A 21,233-nucleotide genomic window follows, 5' to 3' on the forward strand; every position below is an offset into this window, starting at 1 on the left:
CCCCCCCCCCCCAATGAGATAGTTTCTTGGGTTGACTTAAGCTTAGGTCATATCTTTACATGGTATCAGAGTCAGGTTCATCCCCATTTGAGCTCCTGATCCACGCTTCAGTTGGGCTTAGGCATGAAGGGGGTGTTAGAGTGGGTTAAAATTCCACATTAATTGGGGAATCGACTAGTGGTCTGCTTATATAGACTTGAGCAACCATCCCCTCACAAACTAGCTTTTGGGGTGGAGTTATACCATGTATTACATGAATTGTTTCTTTTTTTTTGGGGTGGGGGATAGAATCTTGCATTGGTTTAGATGGACTTGCACAAACTTACCCTCAGGAGCTAGCTTTTGGGGATGGTGGTTAGGCTCAAGTGCCATATTTTTACAATAGCAAAAGTGAAGTTCTAGTTTATACCATATGTAATTGATTTACATACTAAGCTAACTTCAGCAGCTTCGGAGAGTAGAATTACTTTTGTGGTACAATGAAGTAAAATGACTAGCTTTTATAGAGTAGTTTTTTTTTCAATGTTGTTTACTCATTAAATGAGATATCGTATTCCTGTTGGCTGACTTCAGTTAGACTATGAAATACTGCTTCTTAAGTCTTTTAGAGGGGTATATCTCTTCATCGTCCGTCTATAATCTGATTAAGTATTTGGTAACAAATGCACAATTTTGGGTTCAAAAGGAACATAATTTATTTGTATGCTTACAGGTGGTTGTGGAGCTTGTGTTGTTCTGATCTCAAAGTATGATCCGAAGTTTAAAAAGGTGGAAGATTTTAGTGCGAGTTCGTGCCTTACACTTCTTTGTAGTTTAAATGGTTGTTCAATTACTACAAGTGAAGGCCTTGGGAACACCAGAGATGGTTTTCACTCTATTCATGAAAGATTTGCCGGTTTCTATGCTTCTCAATGCGGCTTTTGCACTCCTGGCCTGTGTATGTCACTTTTCTCAGCTCTCGTCAACGCTGATAAAGGAAACAAACCCGATCCTCCACCAGGATTCTCTAAGCTTACTTCATCTGAAGCTGAAAATGCCATAGCGGGAAACCTTTGTCGGTGCACTGGCTACCGGCCCATTGCTGATGCCTGCAAGAGTTTTGCTGCTGATATTGATATAGAGGATTTGGGGTTCAATTCTTTTTGGAAAAAGGGAGACTCCAAGGAAATGAAAGTAAGTAAATTACCTCCCTATGATCCAACCAAGAATTTTAGTACATATCCTGAGTTCTTGAAAAGTGAATCCGCCACGAATTTGGACTCCTCAAAGTACCCTTGGTACAGTCCTGTTTCCGTTAAGGAGCTATGGAGCTTGTTGAACTTCAATGTGACGATAAATCATGGAAGCTTTAAACTCATCGTTGGTAATACCGGCACAGGTTATTATAAGGAAACTCAGCGATATGATCATTATGTTGATCTCAGGCACATTCCTGAACTCTCAATCATCAAAAGAGATCAGACAGGCATTGAAGTTGGAGCAACTGTGACTATCTCTAAATTCATCTCAGTCTTGAAAGAGGAAAGTCATATCAATTTGGGTTCATATGGGAAGTTGGTATCCCAAAAATTGGCTGACCACATGGAGAAGATTGCTTCACCATTTGTTAGAAACTCTGCTAGTGTGGGAGGAAATTTGGTCATGGCACAGAAGAATGGTTTTCCTTCTGATATCGCTACACTACTTCTCGGGCTTTCTGCTACTGTTAGCTTGATCACCAGTCATGGACCTGAAAACCTCACATGGGAGGAGTTATTATCAAGACCACCACTAGACTCAAAGACTGTGCTTCTAAGTGTTCGCATCCCATTTAAGAAAGATCAAAGTTCTCACCAAACTCATTCTAGATTTTTGTTTGAAACCTATCGAGCGGCTCCACGACCTCATGGGAATGCATTGGCATATGTTAATGCTGCGTTCCAGGCTGATGTTTCTCACTGCAATAACGGAGTCCTGATAAACAATATCCATTTGGCATTTGGTGCGTATGGCACAAAACATGCAACAAGGGCTAAAAAGGTAGAAGAATGCCTATCCGGGAAAATGTTGAGTGTACATATTTTGTATGAAGCACTTAAATTAGTCAAACTAGCGGTGGTACCGGAAGATGGAACTTTACACCCTGAGTACAGATCAAGCTTGGCCGTCAGTTATGTTTTTGAGTTTCTTTATCCCTTAACTGATGTTCATCCTTCTATTTCTGGTGGTTTACTGGATGGAATTAATGACATCTCAGATAAGGAAGTTTCGGAAAGTAGTAATAATGGTTGCATTAGTCAGGGGAGTATACAAAAACTGCTATCTTCTTCTAAGCAGGTTGTGGAGTTCAGTACAGAGTACTCTCCAGTAGGTGAACCGTTGAAGAAGATCGGAGCTGCCATGCAAGCTGCTGGTTTGTTATCCCCTTTTAATATTTTATTTCATCTTGTGCATGTTAACTACAACAATTTTTCCTGTCCTTGACTTCTGGTTTTTGACATTTAAGGCAGCTATGTTGTTTGGACACTTCAAAAATGTTAGCATCCAACAAGGGTGGACAACGTTTTTGGAGGATCCAGCAGCATAGTTAAATTGAAAATGATATCTGATATTTAAAGTGAAATTACACAACTAAAGTAATAGCAAGTACAGGAGGGAAGGTCTATTCTAAGAGATATGAAATTGGGAAAATAGTTTACTTTCTCTCAGCTTTGGATAAAACATTGCGTTAAGATTTATTCGACACCTCTGGTACAACTATTGGTACCATTCTTTGGGGTGTTAATACATATTTTTGCCAAACTTTGTTGTGTGTTTTGGATTCCGTTTTCAGGTGTTACCAATTGGTCATTCTTCTCCTTTTTTGTTGCCCTTGTTGTCATGTATTCCTCTTGCCATGTTTTTGTTTTTCTTTAATACAAAATAGCTTATCTGCACACCAGTTAAACTATAACTTTGTGTCTGCAACATTCTGAACTTTACATGTGCTGGTTTACATAATATTTTTCAGGCGAAGCTGTTTATGTAGATGACATTCCTTCACCACCAAACTGCTTGCATGGAGCGTTTATCTACAGTACAAAGCCATTAGCTGGTGTCAAGGGAATCCAGCTTGAGCCTAATCATTTAACAGACACCACCATAATTACTTACAAAGATATCCCAACAGGAGGGGCAAATACAGGAGCTGTTACACCATTTGGCTCCGAACCCTTATTTGCTGAAGATCTCTCCCGTTGTGCTGGTGATAGAATTGCATTTGTGGTGAGCACTTCAAGTTTCCTTCTGCTGAGATTGGTTTTTATGCAATGTTAATTTCTCATACACTAAAAAACCATTGAAATTTTGAACTTTTTTCCTTGTGTTGTTGAAACACCATAGGTTGCTGACAGTCAGAGGTCTGCAGATGTGGCTGCAAGAACGGCCCTCATTGAATACGACACTACAAATGTAGATTCGGCCATTTTAACTGTTGAGGAAGCTGTTGAGAAATCTAGTTTTATCCAAGTCCCCCCACCTTTTCAGACTGAACAGATTGGTGATTTCTCAAAAGGAATGGCTGAAGCTGATCAAAAAATTCTCTCTGCTGAGGTACTTTTGTTTTCTCTACTGTTCATATTTGTTTTTTGTTGCTCGGATTCTCAAAAATCATTGTTATTACCATAGTGGATCCTCCAAAATGCACTATTGGAGGATTCGGCACGCACCTGGTGGCATTTTTGAAGAGACTGAGAACATAGCATTGTTCCAATGGTTTCCTAAATTTGATTCCTAGATGGTGATGTATGCTGAAGTTTCAAACATATTACTTATCGTTCTTTTAATAATCATTTTTCAGTTAAGATTCGGTTCCGAGTACCATTTCTATATGGAGACACAGACTGCCCTCGCGATTCCAGATGAAGACAACTGCATGGTTGTTTATACTTCAAGCCAGTGCCCTGAGAATTCACAGAGTATGATTGCCAGTTGTCTTGGTGTTCCTGCACACAACATCCGCGTAATTACAAGAAGGCTTGGAGGTGCCTTTGGGGGCAAGTTTGTCAAAGCAATGCCTGTGAGTATTCGAAAAAGAAATAGTAAAAATAACAATTTTCTGACACTGATGTTAAAGTTTATGAATAATTCTAGGTTTCCACAGCCTGTGCACTAGCAGCATACAAGTTGAGAAGACCTGTCAGGATATATGTCAACCGGAACAGTGACATGATAATGACAGGAGGACGACACCCAATGAAAGTAACATACAGTGTAGGATTCAAGTCGAGCGGAAAGATCACAGCATTACATCTTGATATATTGATAAATGCTGGGATCACAGATGATTTAAGCCCCGTCATACCATCATATCTGATGAATACACTAAAAAAATATAATTGGGGTGCCTTATCTTTTGATATACAAGTATGCAAGACAAATCTCACCAGCAAAACGATCATGCGGGGTCCTGGGGAGGTGCAAGGATCTTATATCGCCGAAGCTATAATAGAGCACGTCGCAAGTTTACTGTCAATTGAGGTGGACTCGGTCAGAAATGAGAATGTTCATACATTTGAAAGCCTTAACTTATTCTATGGTAACGTTGTAGCAGAAGGAGAATATACATTGCCTAGTATCATGGATAAGTTGGCAGTGTCGTCCAGCTTTTTCCAACGAAGCAAGATGATAGAACAGTTCAACCAGAAAAACACATGGAAGAAAAGGGGTATTTCTCGAGTACCAGCTGTGTACAATGGTTCGCAACGACCGACACCAGGAAAAGTCAGTATTCTGCAAGATGGATCAATTGTTGTGGAGGTTGGAGGGGTTGATGTTGGCCAAGGGCTATGGACAAAGGTTAGACAGATGACTGCCTATGCTCTCGGTTCAATCGAAAGTAGTTGGGCCGAAGACCTTCTGGAGAAAGTACGAGTCATACAAGCAGACACCTTAAGTGTAGTGCAAGGTGGATTAACGGCTGGAAGCACCACATCGGAATCAAGCTGTGCAGCTGTTAAACTTTGCTGTGATATCTTGGTTGAAAGACTGACCCCTCTGAAGAAACAGTTGCAGGAAAAAAATGTTTCTGTTGATTGGCCAATGCTGATTCGCCAGGTTTGTTTTCAACGCTGCAAGACACACTTCTCAGTCAGTCACTTTCGGTTTTCTGGGTTGCTTTTTGAAATCACTGTGAACTTGTATTCTTAAGATGTTCTCGTTGCAAGAGATGCCTTATCATCAATGATTACCTTGTTCTTATAAACATTTCGCCTCATCCAAACAGAACTCTTGATGGAAGGAACTAGTCAGAAGATAAAATACTCTGAAGTCATATTTGATATCATTTTTCTTCTTTTGCAGGCACAAACACAATCAATAAACTTAGCAGCAAATTCTTATTATGTGCCAGAATTCTTGAGGTATTTGACCTTCGGCGCTGCTGTCAGTGAGGTAAACTTGTTACTCCTATCTGTTTTTCTTGTTCCATGCCTCAGTCTGCTACTTTAAAGCATATTCCCCTTTCAATACGTAGAGAAGATCACCAAGATTTTGCTGAATTTATTCCAAGAGCTTAGTTCGAATCAGTATATCGGAATATCAATACTGATTGGCATATTAGCACTGATCCGATCAAGCTCTCTTATTGAGAATGCTCATATATTATGCCTTGAAGAGGACTCGAACCTCCACCTGCTTAAGCATGAGATTTTGAGTCTCGTGTTGTGTGTATCATTTCACCACCAAGATATCTTGAAAGTGAATTGTATGCAATGACTATCAATTTTCAATATATATGAGTACACAACACTCGGCAGGGGAACTCCGGTTGTGGACCACTTTGCAGCCAATATATCTTCACACGGATAACTAACAATAGAACTCTTTTTTGCAGGTGGAGATAGATGTTTTGACTGGAGAGACTACCATTTTGCAGTCTGATATTATTTACGACTGCGGACAGAGCTTGAATGCAGCTGTTGATTTGGGACAGGTTATTCCCTTCATCGCAGATTCGCTTATACAATTAAGAGATGCATCATACACTCGAACCGTTATTCAAACTTCAGAACTATCTGCTTCTTAATCACAAGATTGTTCATAACTGTGGTGATTGTTTTTCTTTTCCTTGCTACAGGTTGAAGGGGCTTTCGTACAAGGAATCGGATTTTTCATGAACGAAGAATATGTTACAAATGAAGATGGGTTAATGGTCTCAAATAGCACTTGGACATACAAGATCCCAACTATTGACACCATACCCCAGAATTTCAATGTTCATCTCGTAAACAGTGGACATCACGAACAACGTGTCCTCTCGTCCAAAAGTATAACTCTTTTCTTCATTTCCTTTAGCTTTACCATGTGTCATATGAGTTCTCCATGTTCTTGAGTTCACAGGAACGCAATAACTTTTGTGTAACTTTGTATAGATATATCGAGAAATCCACTAAATATCTATAAATACTTGTTAGTGAACTATGTTATCATTGTATATATACTAACTTGAGCTCAATGCAGGAACATATAAACTTCAAATTCTGAATCTGCTTTAGTTCATACAAACCGTTGAATCTTATAATAATCAACTATTTTGCAGCATCTGGTGAACCACCGCTGTTTCTGGCAGCTTCGGTCCATTGTGCAACAAGAGCAGCCATAAGAGCAGCACGTGAACAGCTCAAACGTTGGGACAAGCTCGACGAGTCTGCTTCAGAATTTTATCTAGATGTCCCTGCAATATTACCAGTTGTGAAGACACAGTGTGGCCTGGATTATGCAGAGAAGTTCATAGAAACTCTGCTGGCTCGAAAATCAACGTGTTTCAAATGATACTAAGTTATGTTGCTCGGACTCTCCAAAGAATGTTATCGTACCTGTGTTGATTCCTCTAAAATTACACTACTTTTTGAGGATCTGACATGCACCGAGTCATGATCATGTCTACTACATCTTTAATATTCACCAAATAAGTACATGACTAAAGAGCTATTTATGGTATTAGTCATATAATGAGGTGATTTATTTCTTCTAAAATATTGATATATGATCATTGTAAATATTTCATAACATTTGTGTTGCTATAATAATAAATGGTCATTTTATTTCTGGACCTTTTCTTTAATCTTCGATCGAAGCTTTTTTGTTGCCTATAAATCGAAAAAAAATTAAAAATCATTTATATCACCTGGATAAAAGTTATGTTGTTTAGATTCTTCAATAAATATGAATTTATGTTGGATCCATCAAAGGTAATGCGTTCTTGAAAGGATCCAACGTGAATGAGACAATGTTTTTGAAGGATTCAAGCGATAATATTACTAGCTTAACTATATGCACATGTGTTACACGTATATGTTAATTTATGTCATATAATTTTTTTAAAACAAATTTCGAGTATAAAATGAAGAATAAATTACTAGTACATAAATCTCTCTTTGTCTTTGAAACAAACACTTGGAATATAACTTTATCCTTTTATATTCTTCTAAACTTTATTAGCAATTTTCTCAATAAGGCTTTGAAGTATCTCCTTTGTTAATGGCTTCTCATAGCATTCATCAAGACCAGCTTCCATAAATTTTTTGTGATATTCTTCATTATCATCTGGAGTTGTTATTCCCACAATCGTCGTAGTAATTCCCATCGATCGAAGCTTTTTTGTTGCCTAGTAATCAATAAAAAAAACGTTCAGTAAAATAAAAACACAGTTCACACATAGATATACGTTATGTTGTTTGGATTTTTTTGCACGTGCGTTACACGTGTATATCGAGTATTGTCATATCATTAAAACAAACATTAGAGTATACAATTAGACATAAAATTAAGATTAAATTGTAATTAATTACCTCAATACCATCCATCATAGGCATATTTGAGCTCATTAGGATTAAATCAAAACGCATTTGTGTTTTATCATGAATATTAAATGCCATTAATCCATCTCTTACTCCCAATGTATCTACTCCAAAATTTTGAAGACATAATATATATGAATTTTGAGATATATCATCATTAGCCACAATAAGTACACTTAGTTTTTTCATCAAATTCAATTTTCTCTTACCCTTTGAAGAAGAAGCAATTGAAGACATTTTTTCTGAAAAAAAAAATTAATTATACATTATTTGCAATTAAAAAATAACAATTATAGAGCATAATTCTAATAATACCTTTCTTTGTCTTTTAAGGAAAAAAATAATTGAAAACACATTATACTAGAAAAATGTTTTGATGCTCATTTAAATAGGAGTCTCAATGGTAAGTTTTCATAAATGAAATTTGTCAAAGTTCTCTATTGGTAAATTAATAAGAGCATATTGAATTAAATGAAATATACTCAAAATTTTTCTTGCAAAGTTGAAAGGAGAAACTAGATAAATTTCTGGAATATATTGACTTTTGACATTTTTAATTATTGTAGACCTTATTTTACTGTAAACTAATTTTTTGTCACGTACGTTATACGTGTATATCGAGTCAGGATATTTTAAAATAAACCTTAAAACAAATATAAGCCTCATGAGAAGTTTTCAATTAACAAAATTTGCTATTGAAAAATTAATTATAACAAATCGAATTAAATGAAGTATTCATAAATTTGTTTGTTGTTGGAAAGTTGAAAAGATAAACTAGATAAATTTGATGTTATTGTATTTAAGAGTTCTTTTTCTTCTTTCTTAAGAGGCATTGTTGAAGCAAAATATTTAAATTTTTCGAAAATATAAAGTTTTGATAATTCTAACAATCGTAACACCTTATTTACAATTATTAGTTTGTGACACGGGTGTTGCACGTGTATATCAAACCAAGTTTAAAAAATCTTCTTTTTACAGCTTACAACTTTCATTGATCTTATATTTAGCTCTCCAAAGAGCAATTCTTCTCGAAAAGTTACTAGAAGAAAATATTAGTTATACATTATTTGCAATTAAAAAATAATAATTATAGAGCATAATTCTAATTATACCTTTCTTTGTCTTTTAAAAAAAATAGTTGAAAGCACATTATACTAGAAAAATGTTTTGATGATCATTTAAATAAGAGTCTCATGGTAAGTTTTCACAAATGAAATTTGCCAAAATTTGCTATTGGAAAATTAATAAGTGCATATTGAACGAGAAAATGGTCAAAAGTCTTCCTAATTTATATTCGAATTTTTAACTACACACTTTAACTTTACGAAAGTTCTATCACCCCTTCGAACTATTTAAAACTGAAACAATTACACTCTTAAAAAGCCACAACTATATCTGTGTTGATATGTGAATTTCACGTGCTTGACACGTGAAAATTTGATTAATTTAATATCTTTTAATTTTTTTGTAATTCCTTTCCCCTTTCTTCTATACTCTTCTAATTTCTTCAAATCCTAAAGTAACTTCTTCTTCCATCTCCTTCAAATTCCTAGAGTAACTTTACTAAAACTTTAAACACCAAAATCCATTGGAATTGGATTATGAAGAACAAAAATGAACAATGATAGCGGAGCTCGTCAAGTGATATTCGAGCCTTGTTCGTCGGAAAGCATGAAAAATAAACTAACAAGATTTGTGCATATCGTTGCTTTGTCGAGTTTTTCTTGATTCAGCGGAGTTCGCTGGTCTCGAATCAGTGCGAGGGGGGAGAGAAAGGATTTTACTGGTGGTTTGGATTTCGCTGGAGGCGAGGATAGTGGTGGCTGCGGTAGCATTTCACCGGCCAGTCAAACAACGAAGAGAGGTAAACTGGAAAATAAATTAAAGGATCTATAAATAAATTAGAAAACATTCTAATTTGGGAGTTTGACTGGATTTAATGTAAACCGATTTTGATTTTATTTTTCAAATATTCAAACCCTTTTTTTTGGGTAATATAAATACATGTCATTTTATTTGATTGGTTTTTAGAAGTTTTTTATATGACAGTTTAAAAGTTTGTGTGAATTCAACAATAATGAATTCGATGATGATGGTGGTGGCAATGACGCCTTAGAAATGGAGGAATTTGGTCTTTGTTGCTATGGAGAAGAAAGATAATTAATAAGACAAAAAACATATATTTATAAAAAAAGAGATACTAAAAATAAAATTTTAATATTTGTTTTTTGTGCTCACTCTCTCTAAGAGAGTGATATACACATACTATGCTAGTTAAGCATTCGGAGAGGTAAAAAAAATCAGTTTTAAATAGTACGAGGGGTAATAGGACTCTGGTGAAGTTAACGTGTATAGTTTGAAATTTGAATATAAATTGGAGGGGCTTTTGACCATTTTCTCTTGAATTAAATGAAATATACTCAAATTTGTTGTTGCGATGTTGAAATGAGAAACTAGACCAATTTGATTTAAGAATTTTGTTTTTCCTCTTTGTAAAGAGGAATTGTAGAAAGAATGTGTTAAATTTCTTCAATATATTGATTTTTGACATTTTTAATTATTATAGACCTTATTTTATTGTAAATTATTTTTTTGTCACGTGCGTTATACGTGTATACGAGTCATGATATTTTAAAATGAATTTTCTGACAGGAATTCAAATTGATCAAGTTTTCATTCGTAAAATTTCCCAAAATTTCCTATTGGAAAATTAATAATAGCAAATCGAATTAAATGAAGTATGCTCAAATTTGTTGTTGGAAAGTTGAAAAGACAAACTAGATAAATTTGATGTTATATATTTAAGAGTTCTTTCTTTCTTAAGAGGCATTGTTGAAGCAAAACATTTAAATTTTTCGAAGATATAAAGTTTTTATATTTCTAACACTTGTAAGACCTTATTTTATGATTATTAGTTTCTGACACGCGTGTTGTACGTGTATATTAAATCAAGTTTGAAATATATTTTAAAGCCTTTTAAAAATTTGATTTTAGTCCTCTTGTGTGAACGTATTAAAAATAAGTCAGATGTCGACGGCAACACCATAACTAAAGAAATTATTAAACTCTTTTTTACCAAAAAAAATTATATAAGTTTTGATGCTCATTTAAATAGGAGACTCACGGTAAATTTTCACAATTAAATTTGCCAAAATTTCTTATTGGAAATTTAATAGGGCAACTTTCACATGTAGCAAACAAAAAAATCATATTTGTATGCTATAGCAAACTTTGCATAATTGCGCTCCATAGCAAACATAAAAACTGTATAATTCGCTATACATATACAAGTGTATAATTCGCTGGCCTAAATTGTATAATTCGCTGGCCTAAATTGTATAATTCGCTGGCCTAAATTGTATAATTCGCTGGCCTATTTCGCTGCAATTGTATAATTTGTTTTGCATACAGTTGAATCGAATTAAAATGTATGTATATTGCATAATTATAAGTGTATAGCAAGAAGATACATGTTTTTCTCGCTTTATACAAAAACAGAAACACAATATATACACTTCTGTTGTATAAAGCTAGAGAAAAATGTATTTCACTGCAATTGTATAATTCGCAATTGTATAATTCGTTGGCCTTTTTCTCTGCAATATTTGAAGTAAAATGTTTGTAAATTGTATAATTAAGTGTATAACACGAAGATATACATTTTTGCATGTGTATATACAATTTTCTCTCGCTTTATACAAAACAGAAACAGAATTATACACTTCTGTGTATAAAGCGAGAGAGGCGAGCGAGAATGGAGAGTGGCGAGCGAGATTTTTGGGAGAGAGACGCTGGCAAATTTTAGCTAATGTTTGCTATGGAGCACAATTAAATCAAACCCTAGCTATTCCATTTAATTTAGGTTATTAATTTGCTATTATATACAATTTTTCCAATTTAATAAAACCATATTGAATTAAATGAAATATGCTCAAATTTTATGTTGCAAAGTAAAAAGGAGAAACTAGAAAATTTTGATTTAAGAATTTATTTTTTTTTGTTGAAAGAAGATATTTAAACTTCTTGAATATATTAACTACTGACATTTTTAATTATTGTAGACCTTATTTTACTGTATATTATTTATTTTGTCATGTGTGTTGTATGTGTATATCGAATGATGCTGAAAAATATTAGAAAAATGATATATAATGGCAAATTAATGAATTAAATTAAATGCTATAATATATTTTGATTTAATTGTGTCATGTAGCAAACTGTTTGTCAGTCCCCTCAAACTCTCGCTCGTCATTCTCCATTTCTTGTTCGCTTTCTCTCACTTTTATACAAATACAAGTGTATAAAATGAGTTTTTGTTTGTATAAAGCCAAAAAAAATTATATATATTCATATTTTTTCGTTCCCCACTCTCAGACCTCGGTTGTCACTCTCCCAGATCTCGCTCGCCACCCTCGCCTCTGTCGTTTATACAAACAGAAACGAAATGTATAAATTGTGTTTTTGTTTGTATAAAGTGAGAAAAAATTGTATATACACTTGCAAATGCATATATCTTCATCCTATATACTTATATAATACAAATATTCTCCTGCCCAATTATCTTGTCTTTCTCTTTTTCTCGTTTTATACATACACAAATTATACAATTGATTTGTATACAACTGCTTTCTTTTGTAGATCTACCATTATTTTATACATTCTCACGATAAATTAATACGAACGACCTGACCAACCTTTCGATCATATTAAATAAATGTGATAATAACTCTATCATGAAATTTAATTATACTTAAATAGCCCCTTAATTTTTTTGACAACCAAACACCTTTTAGTGTTCATATTTGAGGAATGAAATTGATCATCGAGTTAGGTTCAATATTTATTTTCTTTAACCTGTCAAATAGGTGTATTTCTTTGAAATAATAGACAAAATTAAATAATAAAAGATGACTTACCAAAATTATTTAAATTCCCAAAAATTACTTAGGATGTATAATTATTTTATTAGTGACTAAACACTTTTTAAAAGTGTGGAAACATGGGATGTTGGGTTTTCAACTATCACTTAAACAACCCACGATTATTATACACATGCCACATGCTTAATTATCACTAATCATATTTAATGTTTAAAATAATTATAATTAATTAGCACTAAATATTGAAGGAGAATACAAAATTTGAGTTAAAAGGTACTAATTTTTAACAAATTAAAAAATCTCATTGAAGTTTTCACTGAACAATGCTTAGTATTTCTCAGCACAAAGATATTTTGATTGAATCTGTTAGAAAGAAAAAAAATAGTAATAATATTTTCATGCAAAAATAAAAAAACTTCATAGTATTTCAGTGAGAATTTTTTTTTCCGCCAATGTATTTTCTAGTGACCTAAATGAACTATAGCATAAATTTTTTTATTAATTTGCGGTAAAAAATCCCTTTATTTCTAGTGATATGTCGAGTCAACTCTTCATGTAACCCATAAATACAATTTCAAACTATAAAATTAGTCATTAATATTTATAACATGATAAATAGTATATCCGTATATCACGCACGTAGAAAATTTAGGATTCATAAGGAAGTATTATTTTATAGATATAGAAATCTAAACTTATTACAAGTCATAATTGGACAACTCACAATCATAAAAAATTGGTTGTATATATATAAAATTAATTTGATCCAAATATAATATAAATTCTAAGAAGTAATTGATTAAATTTAGCTTTGATCCAAATTGATTTTTATCTTTAAATTTAGTTCATCACCATTGTATTCGAAATCCACCAATCGTCATCACTAAATATCTTTGTTATTATAATCATACTACCATAACGGTTTATTACCATCGTTATCGATAACCATCGGACATCATATCTAACCACTATTACTGTCAGTTGCTACAATATCTACCAACTTACTTATGTTCATAGTCGCCATTATGCCCACCATCATCATTGCTATCTACATCATCGTCAATCACTACATATTTTTCAGCCACTCACCATCATTATCAATCGTCACTATTGAGTCGATCGTTATAAATCAATCAACACCATTACTAGCACCAACTACGACCACCACATTTGGTCTCCACCGTCATTAACCAATATAAATATTTTATTTTTTAAATCAAGTAGTAATATTTAAAACAAAATATATCATGCATATTTAATTATAAAAAAACTAATAGCCTTAATCATTCGATATCTATATCTAAAAACAACATTTTAATCACTCAAATATTCGTTCAAATTCAAATATATTATATTATATACAGACAAATAAACCTCAATATGCTTTTAACCTATAACGAAACACCAATTTTTTTTTTTTAATAATATACATCTTGACCTTTACAAAAGTAGACAATAGCCGTTGGGGACTTTAATATATAATTAATCATTGAGTTTTTTTAAAGTTGTAATTTTTTAAAACATAACTTGTAAAATACTCAATTGGCACATTTTGTTAAACTTGAAGTCCTCATTTTGCAAATAATATCAAAATATCTGCCCTATATTATGGGCCCAAATGGACAAATCATTAATTCTTATTTTATGACATTGTCAGAAAAAAACAAAAAAACTTTTATTGGAAAACGTTAACCAACGGATAATTAATACTTTTGCGAAGAACACGATCTGATTTAAGTTGATACGAAATTTAAAAATATAAAGAAGATTTTTGAATCGTATGGTTCTAAATTAAAATTAAGTCAAATATACAAATTTGTTCTTTGATCTTGTGGCGTTAAATATTCCATGTGGAAATATAAAATTAAAATATTATGAAAAAAAAATCATTCATTTTTGAACAGACAAAAATAAAAAAGAGATTATTCTTTTTGAAACGAGGGTGTATTTTCTTTTAAATATTAAATTCACCATCCCCTACCCCACCCCCCACTAACTCCACTAGAATGACATTCAGAAATATTTTTTATAAAAATGGTACATTATATTTGAGATATGTTTCGAAATAGTTCCTTAAATGTATTTTTGAACAGTTTAAATAGACGTTTGAATATAGATTTGATTATACTTTAAAATAAAGGTATTAAGAATTAGAGTTAAGAAAATAATATTCAACACATAAACGAAACATGTTAAAAGTACTTTACGGAAGAAAAAAAATGATGTCTCCACTGGGTGGCTCACCTGAATGTCGAGTCTTTCTTTGCCTTCAACTCGACGTTATCGTCACCTGTAAAATAAGGCTAAAAACTTGACTTAACTAAACAAGCGAGAAAGACAAATAAGCCCCTTGTAAATTTGTCAAAAGTGAACATTTATTTGTTTTTTATCGAATATTTAAAAAAGATTTTATTCATTAGATTTATCGAAATTACGTTAAAAAAAATATATTTAAGGGACTATTTTGAATCTACACTAAACATAAGTGACCATTTTTGTTATTTTCCTCAAAGTTGAGATGGCATCTTTAATTTTGTATACTTTCTATATATACACACATGATATACACACAAATTCCCATCAACTTGCCTAGTAGTTGTCTACACGACTACTCATTTTCTTCAAATTTTTTTCAAACTTGAAATTCAACAAGTAAGTTTGTTCACATTTGAAAATATTGTTTTCTTGATTAGCTGTTTTTTTCCAACATTTTGTATGTATATTAGTAGTTTCATTGAGTTTTTTGCTGTTTTATTGAGTTTTTTTACAAGATTGTTCTAGCAGAAGGCTATTGAGGGGGTATGTGACAAAAAAAAGATTCTTTTTTTAATCCACATTATGTATGTTTGTCTTTGATAACTAGAGTATTTAGTAGTTTTATTGTGTTTTGCTGTTTTTATGAGCTTTTTGGTAGACTGTTCCAGAAGAAGGTCCTTCAGGAGGGCTGGGGTTAGCTTGTGTTCTTGATTTATACTTTGTAACTAAAAAAGGTTCTTTTTTTTTCCAACATTTTGTAGTTCTATTGAGTTTTGCTAGATTGTTCAAGCAGAAGGCCATTAAGGGGGGTGGGGTATGTGACAAAAAGGTTTCTTTTTTTTATTCCACATTTTGTATGCTTGTTTTGTTAACTATAGGATTTAGTAGTTTTATTGAATTTTGCTATTTTTATGAGGTTTTTAGTAGATTGTTCTAGCAGAAGGTCCTTGAGGAGGGTTGTGGTTAGCTTGCATTCTTGATTTGTACTTTGTAACTAAAAAAGATTCTTGAGTTCCATTGAGTTTGACTGTTTTTATGTGTTTTGCAAAACTATTTTAGCAGAAGGCCATTGAGGGTGTGTGTGACAAAATGGCTTCTTGTTTTTTTCCCACATTCTGTATGCTTGTTTTGTTAAGTATGGTACTGTTAAGTAGTTTATTTGTTTGCTATTTATAAGAGCTTTTAGCATACTGTTCCATCAGAAGGTCCTGGAGGAGGAGGAGGCAGGGGGTTAAAATGGGGAATATGTGAATATACATGATGAGTTTGTGGTGTTTATCTTGTGGTCTTGATTAGCTGCTTTTTCTTTATATTTTACTATGTAACAAAAAAAGATTCTTGTATTCCCAACATTCTGTATTCTTGTTTTGATGACTGTGGTATTCATCTTGTGATCTTGATTAGCTGCTTTTTCTTTCTTTTTTTACTTTGTAACAAAAAAAGATTTCTTTTTTCCCCAACATTCTGTATTCTTGTTTTGATGACTATGGGTTTGTGGTGTTTAGTCTGTGGTCTTGATTAGCTGTTTTTTTTAAATAAAAAAAAAGATTCTTATTTTTACCAACATTCTGTATTCTTGTTTTGATGACTCTGGTATTTAGTACTTTTATTGATTTTTGCTATTTGTATGTCTTTTAGCAGATTGTTCCATCATAAGGATAAAGAGAGTTTGTGAAAAAATGGGGAGAATGTCTATACCCTTGATGGGGTTTGTGGTGTTATGCCTATGGGTTGTGGTAGCAGAGGGAGGATACATGAAATACAAGGACCCAAAACAGCCATTGGGTGTTAGGATCAAGGACTTGCTGAAAAGAATGACTCTTGAGGAAAAGATTGGTCAAATGACTCAAATTGAGAGGACTGTTGCCACAGCTGATGTTATGAAGCAGAATTTCATTGGTATGCTTGTAATATGCATTTGGTTTTTTGGAAAAGGCACATCTATAGGCTATGCTACTCGGACTCCCCAAAAATGTTGCCGCACATGTGTCAAATACTATCTTTGAATGATCCAACACACATTTTTGAGAGTCTTAGCAACATAGTCTATAGTTATGTGTATATTTGGTTACTTGTTGTTTTGCCTTGCCTTTAAGAAAAATGATATTGATAGATAACTGTGGCCTAAGACTAAAAGTGAGTGAAAAGGGATACTCTTAGATTCAGTATTGTCTTGTATTTTGGAGTTCATCCTCAGTATTTTTTCTGACAGGGAGTGTACTGAGTGGTGGAGGCAGTGTACCTGCACCCAAGGCCACTGCTCAGGTTTGGACCAATATGGTAGATGGGATTCAAAAGGGTGCTCTTTCAACCCGTCTTGGGATTCCCATGATTTATGGAATTGATGCGGTTCACGGACACAACAATGTCTATGGGGCTACAATCTTTCCTCACAATGTTGGCCTTGGTGTCACCAGGCAAGTAGAATCATCATTCCTCAGTGATAATTAACGATTCCCTTTTCGTCTAGTGATAATAATAAATTTGTTAATTTTATGCAGGGATCCTGATCTGGTGAAGCGTATTGGGGCTGCAACTGCACTTGAAGTTAGAGCTACAGGAATTCCATATGCGTTTGCTCCCTGCATTGCAGTGAGTTGATATGATTACACTTTGTGCACATGGTGCTTCTCTCTATGTATGTTTATGTCTGAATAATTGTTTTATGGTAGGTATGCAGAAATCCTAGATGGGGCCGTTGTTATGAAAGTTATAGTGAAGATTATAGGATTGTGAAAACCATGACTGAGATTATTCCTGGTCTGCAAGGAGATTTGCCAGCTAAATCTAAGAATGGTGTTCCTTACGTTGGCGGCAAGTATGAATTTTTATCCCTGTTTAGACTACCGTCATTTCCTTGACGATGTGTTACTTAAGCTAGCAAATTCTTATGAATCATCTATGATTCTTTGACTATCAATGCTGATGTTGTTGTTTGTTGAATTTAAGGACTAAGGTTGCTGCATGTGCTAAGCACTTTGTGGGAGATGGTGGCACGAGGAATGGTGTTGATGAAAGCAACACCATAATCAGCTCAAACGAATTATTTGACATCCACATGCCTGCATACTATGACTCACTTAGAAAGGGTGTTTCAACTGTAATGGTGTCTTACTCAAGCTGGAATGGAAGAAAGATGCATGCCAACCGAGACCTAATCACTGGTTTTCTGAAGAACAAGCTCAAGTTCAGGGTAAAGATGATCATTTCACTTCGTTGTAAAATTCCGCCAGTTGAAGTCAAGTTGGGGTATATTTCAGTATAACCCAACCTCGTCTGGTTTTTATCTTTCAGGGCTTTGTCATTTCAGATTGGCAAGGGCTTGACCGAATTACTGACCCTCCTCATGCTAATTACTCTTATTCTGTTCAAGCTGGAATTACAGCAGGAATCGACATGGTTAGTTAGTCATATAAATTCGTACACAGATCTTTCGATCATCTTATCTTGGATATGTTATACTAGTTCTTTATATTCACTATGACTACTTTGTCTATTATGCTTCAGATTATGGTCCCTGAGAATTATAGAGAATTTATCGATACTTTGACATCTCAAGTGAAAGCCAATATCATTCCCATGAGCAGAATTGATGATGCTGTGAAGCGGATATTGAGAGTTAAATTTGTCATGGGTCTCTTCGAAAACCCAATGTCTGATCCTAGCTTGGCAAACCAACTCGGTAGTCAGGTAAAAAATGTCTCCTTAGTTATCCCAATACTAAGCTGCTCGGGCATTTCGGGTGCATTGTCTTTTCTATAGGAGCATAGAGATTTAACCTGCTACATTGTCTTTTCTGTAGGAGCATAGAGACTTAGCAAGGGAAGCAGTTAGGAAATCACTCGTGCTCTTGAAGAACGGAAAAACACCTAGTCACCCACTGCTCCCCCTTCCAAAGAAAGCACCAAAAATACTTGTTGCTGGAACTCATGCAGACAACTTAGGTTACCAATGTGGAGGCTGGACAATCCAATGGCAAGGCGTTGCAGGCAATGATCTTACAGTTGGTACGTTTTCACACTCTCGTATTTTATAGCTTTGGCAACATCTCTATTGTGACATGATGCAACAATTCTACTATCTGCCTGCCATCATTAGTGTTTGAACAACACACAATGTGCATGATTGATCAAATTATACACTGATTTCCTCCTCCTTTATAGACAAGCTTAATCCGTTGTTGCTTGGACACTTCGAAAATGCTGATGTATGTGTGTCCAAACAACATATTACATATGTTTTACACCAACTCTATTCTGTTCTGATACGCGTTCCATAACTTGACAGGAACCACCATTTTATCTGCTATCAAGAAAACAGTTGATCCTTCTACAGAAGTAGTCTACCAACAGAACCCTGACGCCAACTTTGTTAAGTCCAACAAATTCTCCTACGCCATTGTAGTCGTGGGAGAAGTCCCATACGCAGAGATGTTTGGCGATAGCTCAAACCTTACTATAACTGAACCCGGCCCTAGCACCATCAACAACGTCTGTGGGGCAGTGAAGTGCGTTGTAGTTGTTGTCTCTGGTCGTCCAGTCGTGATGGAGCCTTACGTTGCCAAAATGGATGCCCTTGTAGCTGCTTGGCTCCCCGGTACTGAAGGACAAGGCGTTACTGACGCTTTATTTGGCGATTATGGCTTTACTGGTAAACTCGCCCGGACATGGTTCAAGTCAGTTGATCAGCTCCCTATGAACTTTGATGATTCACACAATGATCCTTTGTTTCATTTTGGATTTGGACTTACAACTAAGCCAGTGAAAGCCAACTACTAAACATGAAAAATGATTAATGCAGAAGTCATTTTGTCAACAATTTTCAAAAGAAAACAAAAAGTGGTATAAACTTACCACAAAATTAAGCCAGTAATCTTGTTATTTATCATTATTAAAAGCTTGTGAATTTTGCCATGTAAAATATTTATTTAAAAGCCTGAGAATGTTGTAATATTATGAACCTAAATGGAGCATTTATGAAAATGAGGCTTAGTTTATGTTATATTGCTTTACGAGTTTGACAGAATTTAGTAGCTTTAGGTATATGAGCTCCAAAAAGCAAGTTGAGACTTTTGTAAATTCAACTTACATAATTGATAGTTTCGAGTTTTGTTTCTCATCCCTTTTGCATATTGACCTTCGATTACTACGCTTGCAAATCAAATCAATCAATATCATGTTCCCGAAAAGAGAAAAGTCCAACGAATGTCAAATGTCAAGTCCGCATCTCATATCAACCAAAATCATCTCATATGTAAATAACATATATCATGTTACATAATCTTGAATATATCGTATCAAAAAAATTGAAAATATTAATTTATTTTTGTTTTGTTTCACATCGCAAATACAATATTATTTTTCGTATAACAAAAATAAGAATTTATTAGTAACAAGACTGAAAAAAGACTTTAAGAATTTTTTTTCTTTCGATATTTACCCTTAGCTTTTTTTAGATAAAGAATATTATAGTTTGAAAATAAATAAAAGTGTAAAAACAGAGAATAACATTTAATTTACGTCCAAATATAACATATTCTTACAATTCACTTGATATAGAGCATATAATATTTAATTTTTTATGCATGTGATCTGATAATTTAAAAATCGTTTGATTTTACTTATTATATAAAAGTTAAATACAAGAATCGTATCTTGTAGTTATTATTATTGACCATTAATCGACATTCTATGAATATTTGTCTTAAATATAATTAATTATTTTCCTTTTAGGATACAATCTTATTTTGGAAAGAAAATTATAAACATATTTTCTAGCTAAATAAATAAGGTAAATAATTTTTAAAAATCCTGCGTGTTGTGTTTATCTTAAATTAATCTTGATAATTATTACTAATTTAATTTGTAGATATCATAATCATTTTAAAATACTAATACTACTCAAACACTATATTATAAAAGCTTCATAAAATTTCCAGTATGTAAACTTATTCACTAATTTCATCTCTTTCATTTGGTACGTTTTCTTTATTAATATTTGTATATTGCATCTATTTTTTGCAATTTAATTATTTGAATTTCTGGGTGAATTTTGGTGATTTATTTTGTTTTTACATATATAATAATATCCTTTTCATTATTTTTCTATAGTTTTACCTCTTTTAATTTTGTTGTTAATCCATATATTAACAACAAAATAATTGATTATGTTTATAATTTTAAGCTATTAGTGTGTAAAACTTGAAAATTTCTCTTTTGTTGTTTTAATATATAACAAATGTAAAAAATGGATCTATGTATTTTTATGTTAATTTGTGTGT

The 21,233-nt window shown here is 33.3% G+C and overlaps 3 protein-coding genes across 10 annotated transcripts in view; 2 read left to right on the forward strand and 1 right to left on the reverse strand.

The window, feature by feature from the left end:
- Positions 1-7,058, forward strand: part of LOC107004066 (abscisic-aldehyde oxidase-like) — a 9,272-nt gene extending 2,214 nt beyond the window's left edge. For all 5 annotated transcript variants that reach the window (XM_027912799.1, XM_015202281.2, XM_015202283.2 and 2 more), the window contains exons 3-11: positions 713-2,392; positions 2,990-3,243; positions 3,361-3,570; positions 3,818-4,036; positions 4,111-5,073; positions 5,320-5,409; positions 5,852-5,950; positions 6,095-6,284; positions 6,557-7,058. In XM_027912799.1, coding sequence (XP_027768600.1) covers positions 713-2,392; positions 2,990-3,243; positions 3,361-3,570; positions 3,818-4,036; positions 4,111-5,073; positions 5,320-5,409; positions 5,852-5,950; positions 6,095-6,284; positions 6,557-6,789 — 3,938 coding nt within the window. In that variant the 3' untranslated portion in view covers positions 6,790-7,058. The remainder of the gene's footprint in view (positions 1-712; positions 2,393-2,989; positions 3,244-3,360; positions 3,571-3,817; positions 4,037-4,110; positions 5,074-5,319; positions 5,410-5,851; positions 5,951-6,094; positions 6,285-6,556) is intronic.
- Positions 7,059-7,444: 386 nt separating this feature from the next.
- On the reverse strand, positions 7,445-8,054 carry LOC107004054 (two-component response regulator ARR22-like). Its single transcript, XM_015202271.1, has 2 exons — positions 7,809-8,054; positions 7,445-7,624 (listed from the first exon to the last, which is right to left on the reverse strand). The coding sequence occupies exons 1-2, from the start codon at positions 8,052-8,054 to the stop codon at positions 7,445-7,447; spliced, it is 426 nt and encodes a 141-aa protein (XP_015057757.1).
- Positions 8,055-15,233: 7,179 nt separating this feature from the next.
- Positions 15,234-19,954, forward strand: LOC107004069 (beta-glucosidase BoGH3B-like). Of its 4 annotated transcripts, none has more exons than XM_015202293.2 (10): positions 15,234-15,349; positions 16,595-16,852; positions 17,166-17,370; positions 17,455-17,545; positions 17,626-17,771; positions 17,903-18,146; positions 18,248-18,352; positions 18,461-18,643; positions 18,756-18,960; positions 19,241-19,954. In XM_015202293.2, the coding sequence occupies exons 2-10, from the start codon at positions 16,633-16,635 to the stop codon at positions 19,729-19,731; spliced, it is 1,890 nt and encodes a 629-aa protein (XP_015057779.1). In that variant the 5' UTR covers positions 15,234-15,349; positions 16,595-16,632; the 3' UTR covers positions 19,732-19,954. The 4 variants fall into 4 exon arrangements, with proteins under 4 accessions (XP_015057779.1, XP_015057780.1, XP_027768602.1 ...); XM_015202294.2 differs by having other exon boundaries at positions 15,241-15,349; positions 16,592-16,852; XM_027912801.1 differs by lacking the exon at positions 15,234-15,349 and adding an exon at positions 15,369-15,496.
- The last annotated feature ends 1,279 nt before the right edge of the window (positions 19,955-21,233 follow it).

Source organism: Solanum pennellii, chromosome 11 (genome assembly GCF_001406875.1).
Source record: "Solanum pennellii chromosome 11, SPENNV200".
NCBI lineage: Eukaryota > Viridiplantae > Streptophyta > Magnoliopsida > Solanales > Solanaceae > Solanum > Solanum pennellii.

Bases quoted from the DNA above. Each gene is read 5' to 3' on its own strand.
- LOC107004054 (XM_015202271.1), bottom strand. From the start codon at position 8,054: ATGTCTTCAATTGCTTCTTCTTCAAAGGGTAAGAGAAAATTGAATTTG. The intron at 7,625-7,808 runs GTAATTAATTAC...ATTGATTACTAG, and splicing joins CTATGATGGATGGTATTGAG to GCAACAAAAAAGCTTCGATC.
- LOC107004069 (XM_015202293.2), top strand. From the start codon at position 16,633: ATGGGGAGAATGTCTATACCCTTGATGGGGTTTGTGGTGTTATGCCTA. The intron at 17,546-17,625 runs GTGAGTTGATAT...GTTTTATGGTAG, and splicing joins CGTTTGCTCCCTGCATTGCA to GTATGCAGAAATCCTAGATG. The intron at 18,147-18,247 runs GTAAAGATGATC...TTTATCTTTCAG, and splicing joins AGAACAAGCTCAAGTTCAGG to GGCTTTGTCATTTCAGATTG.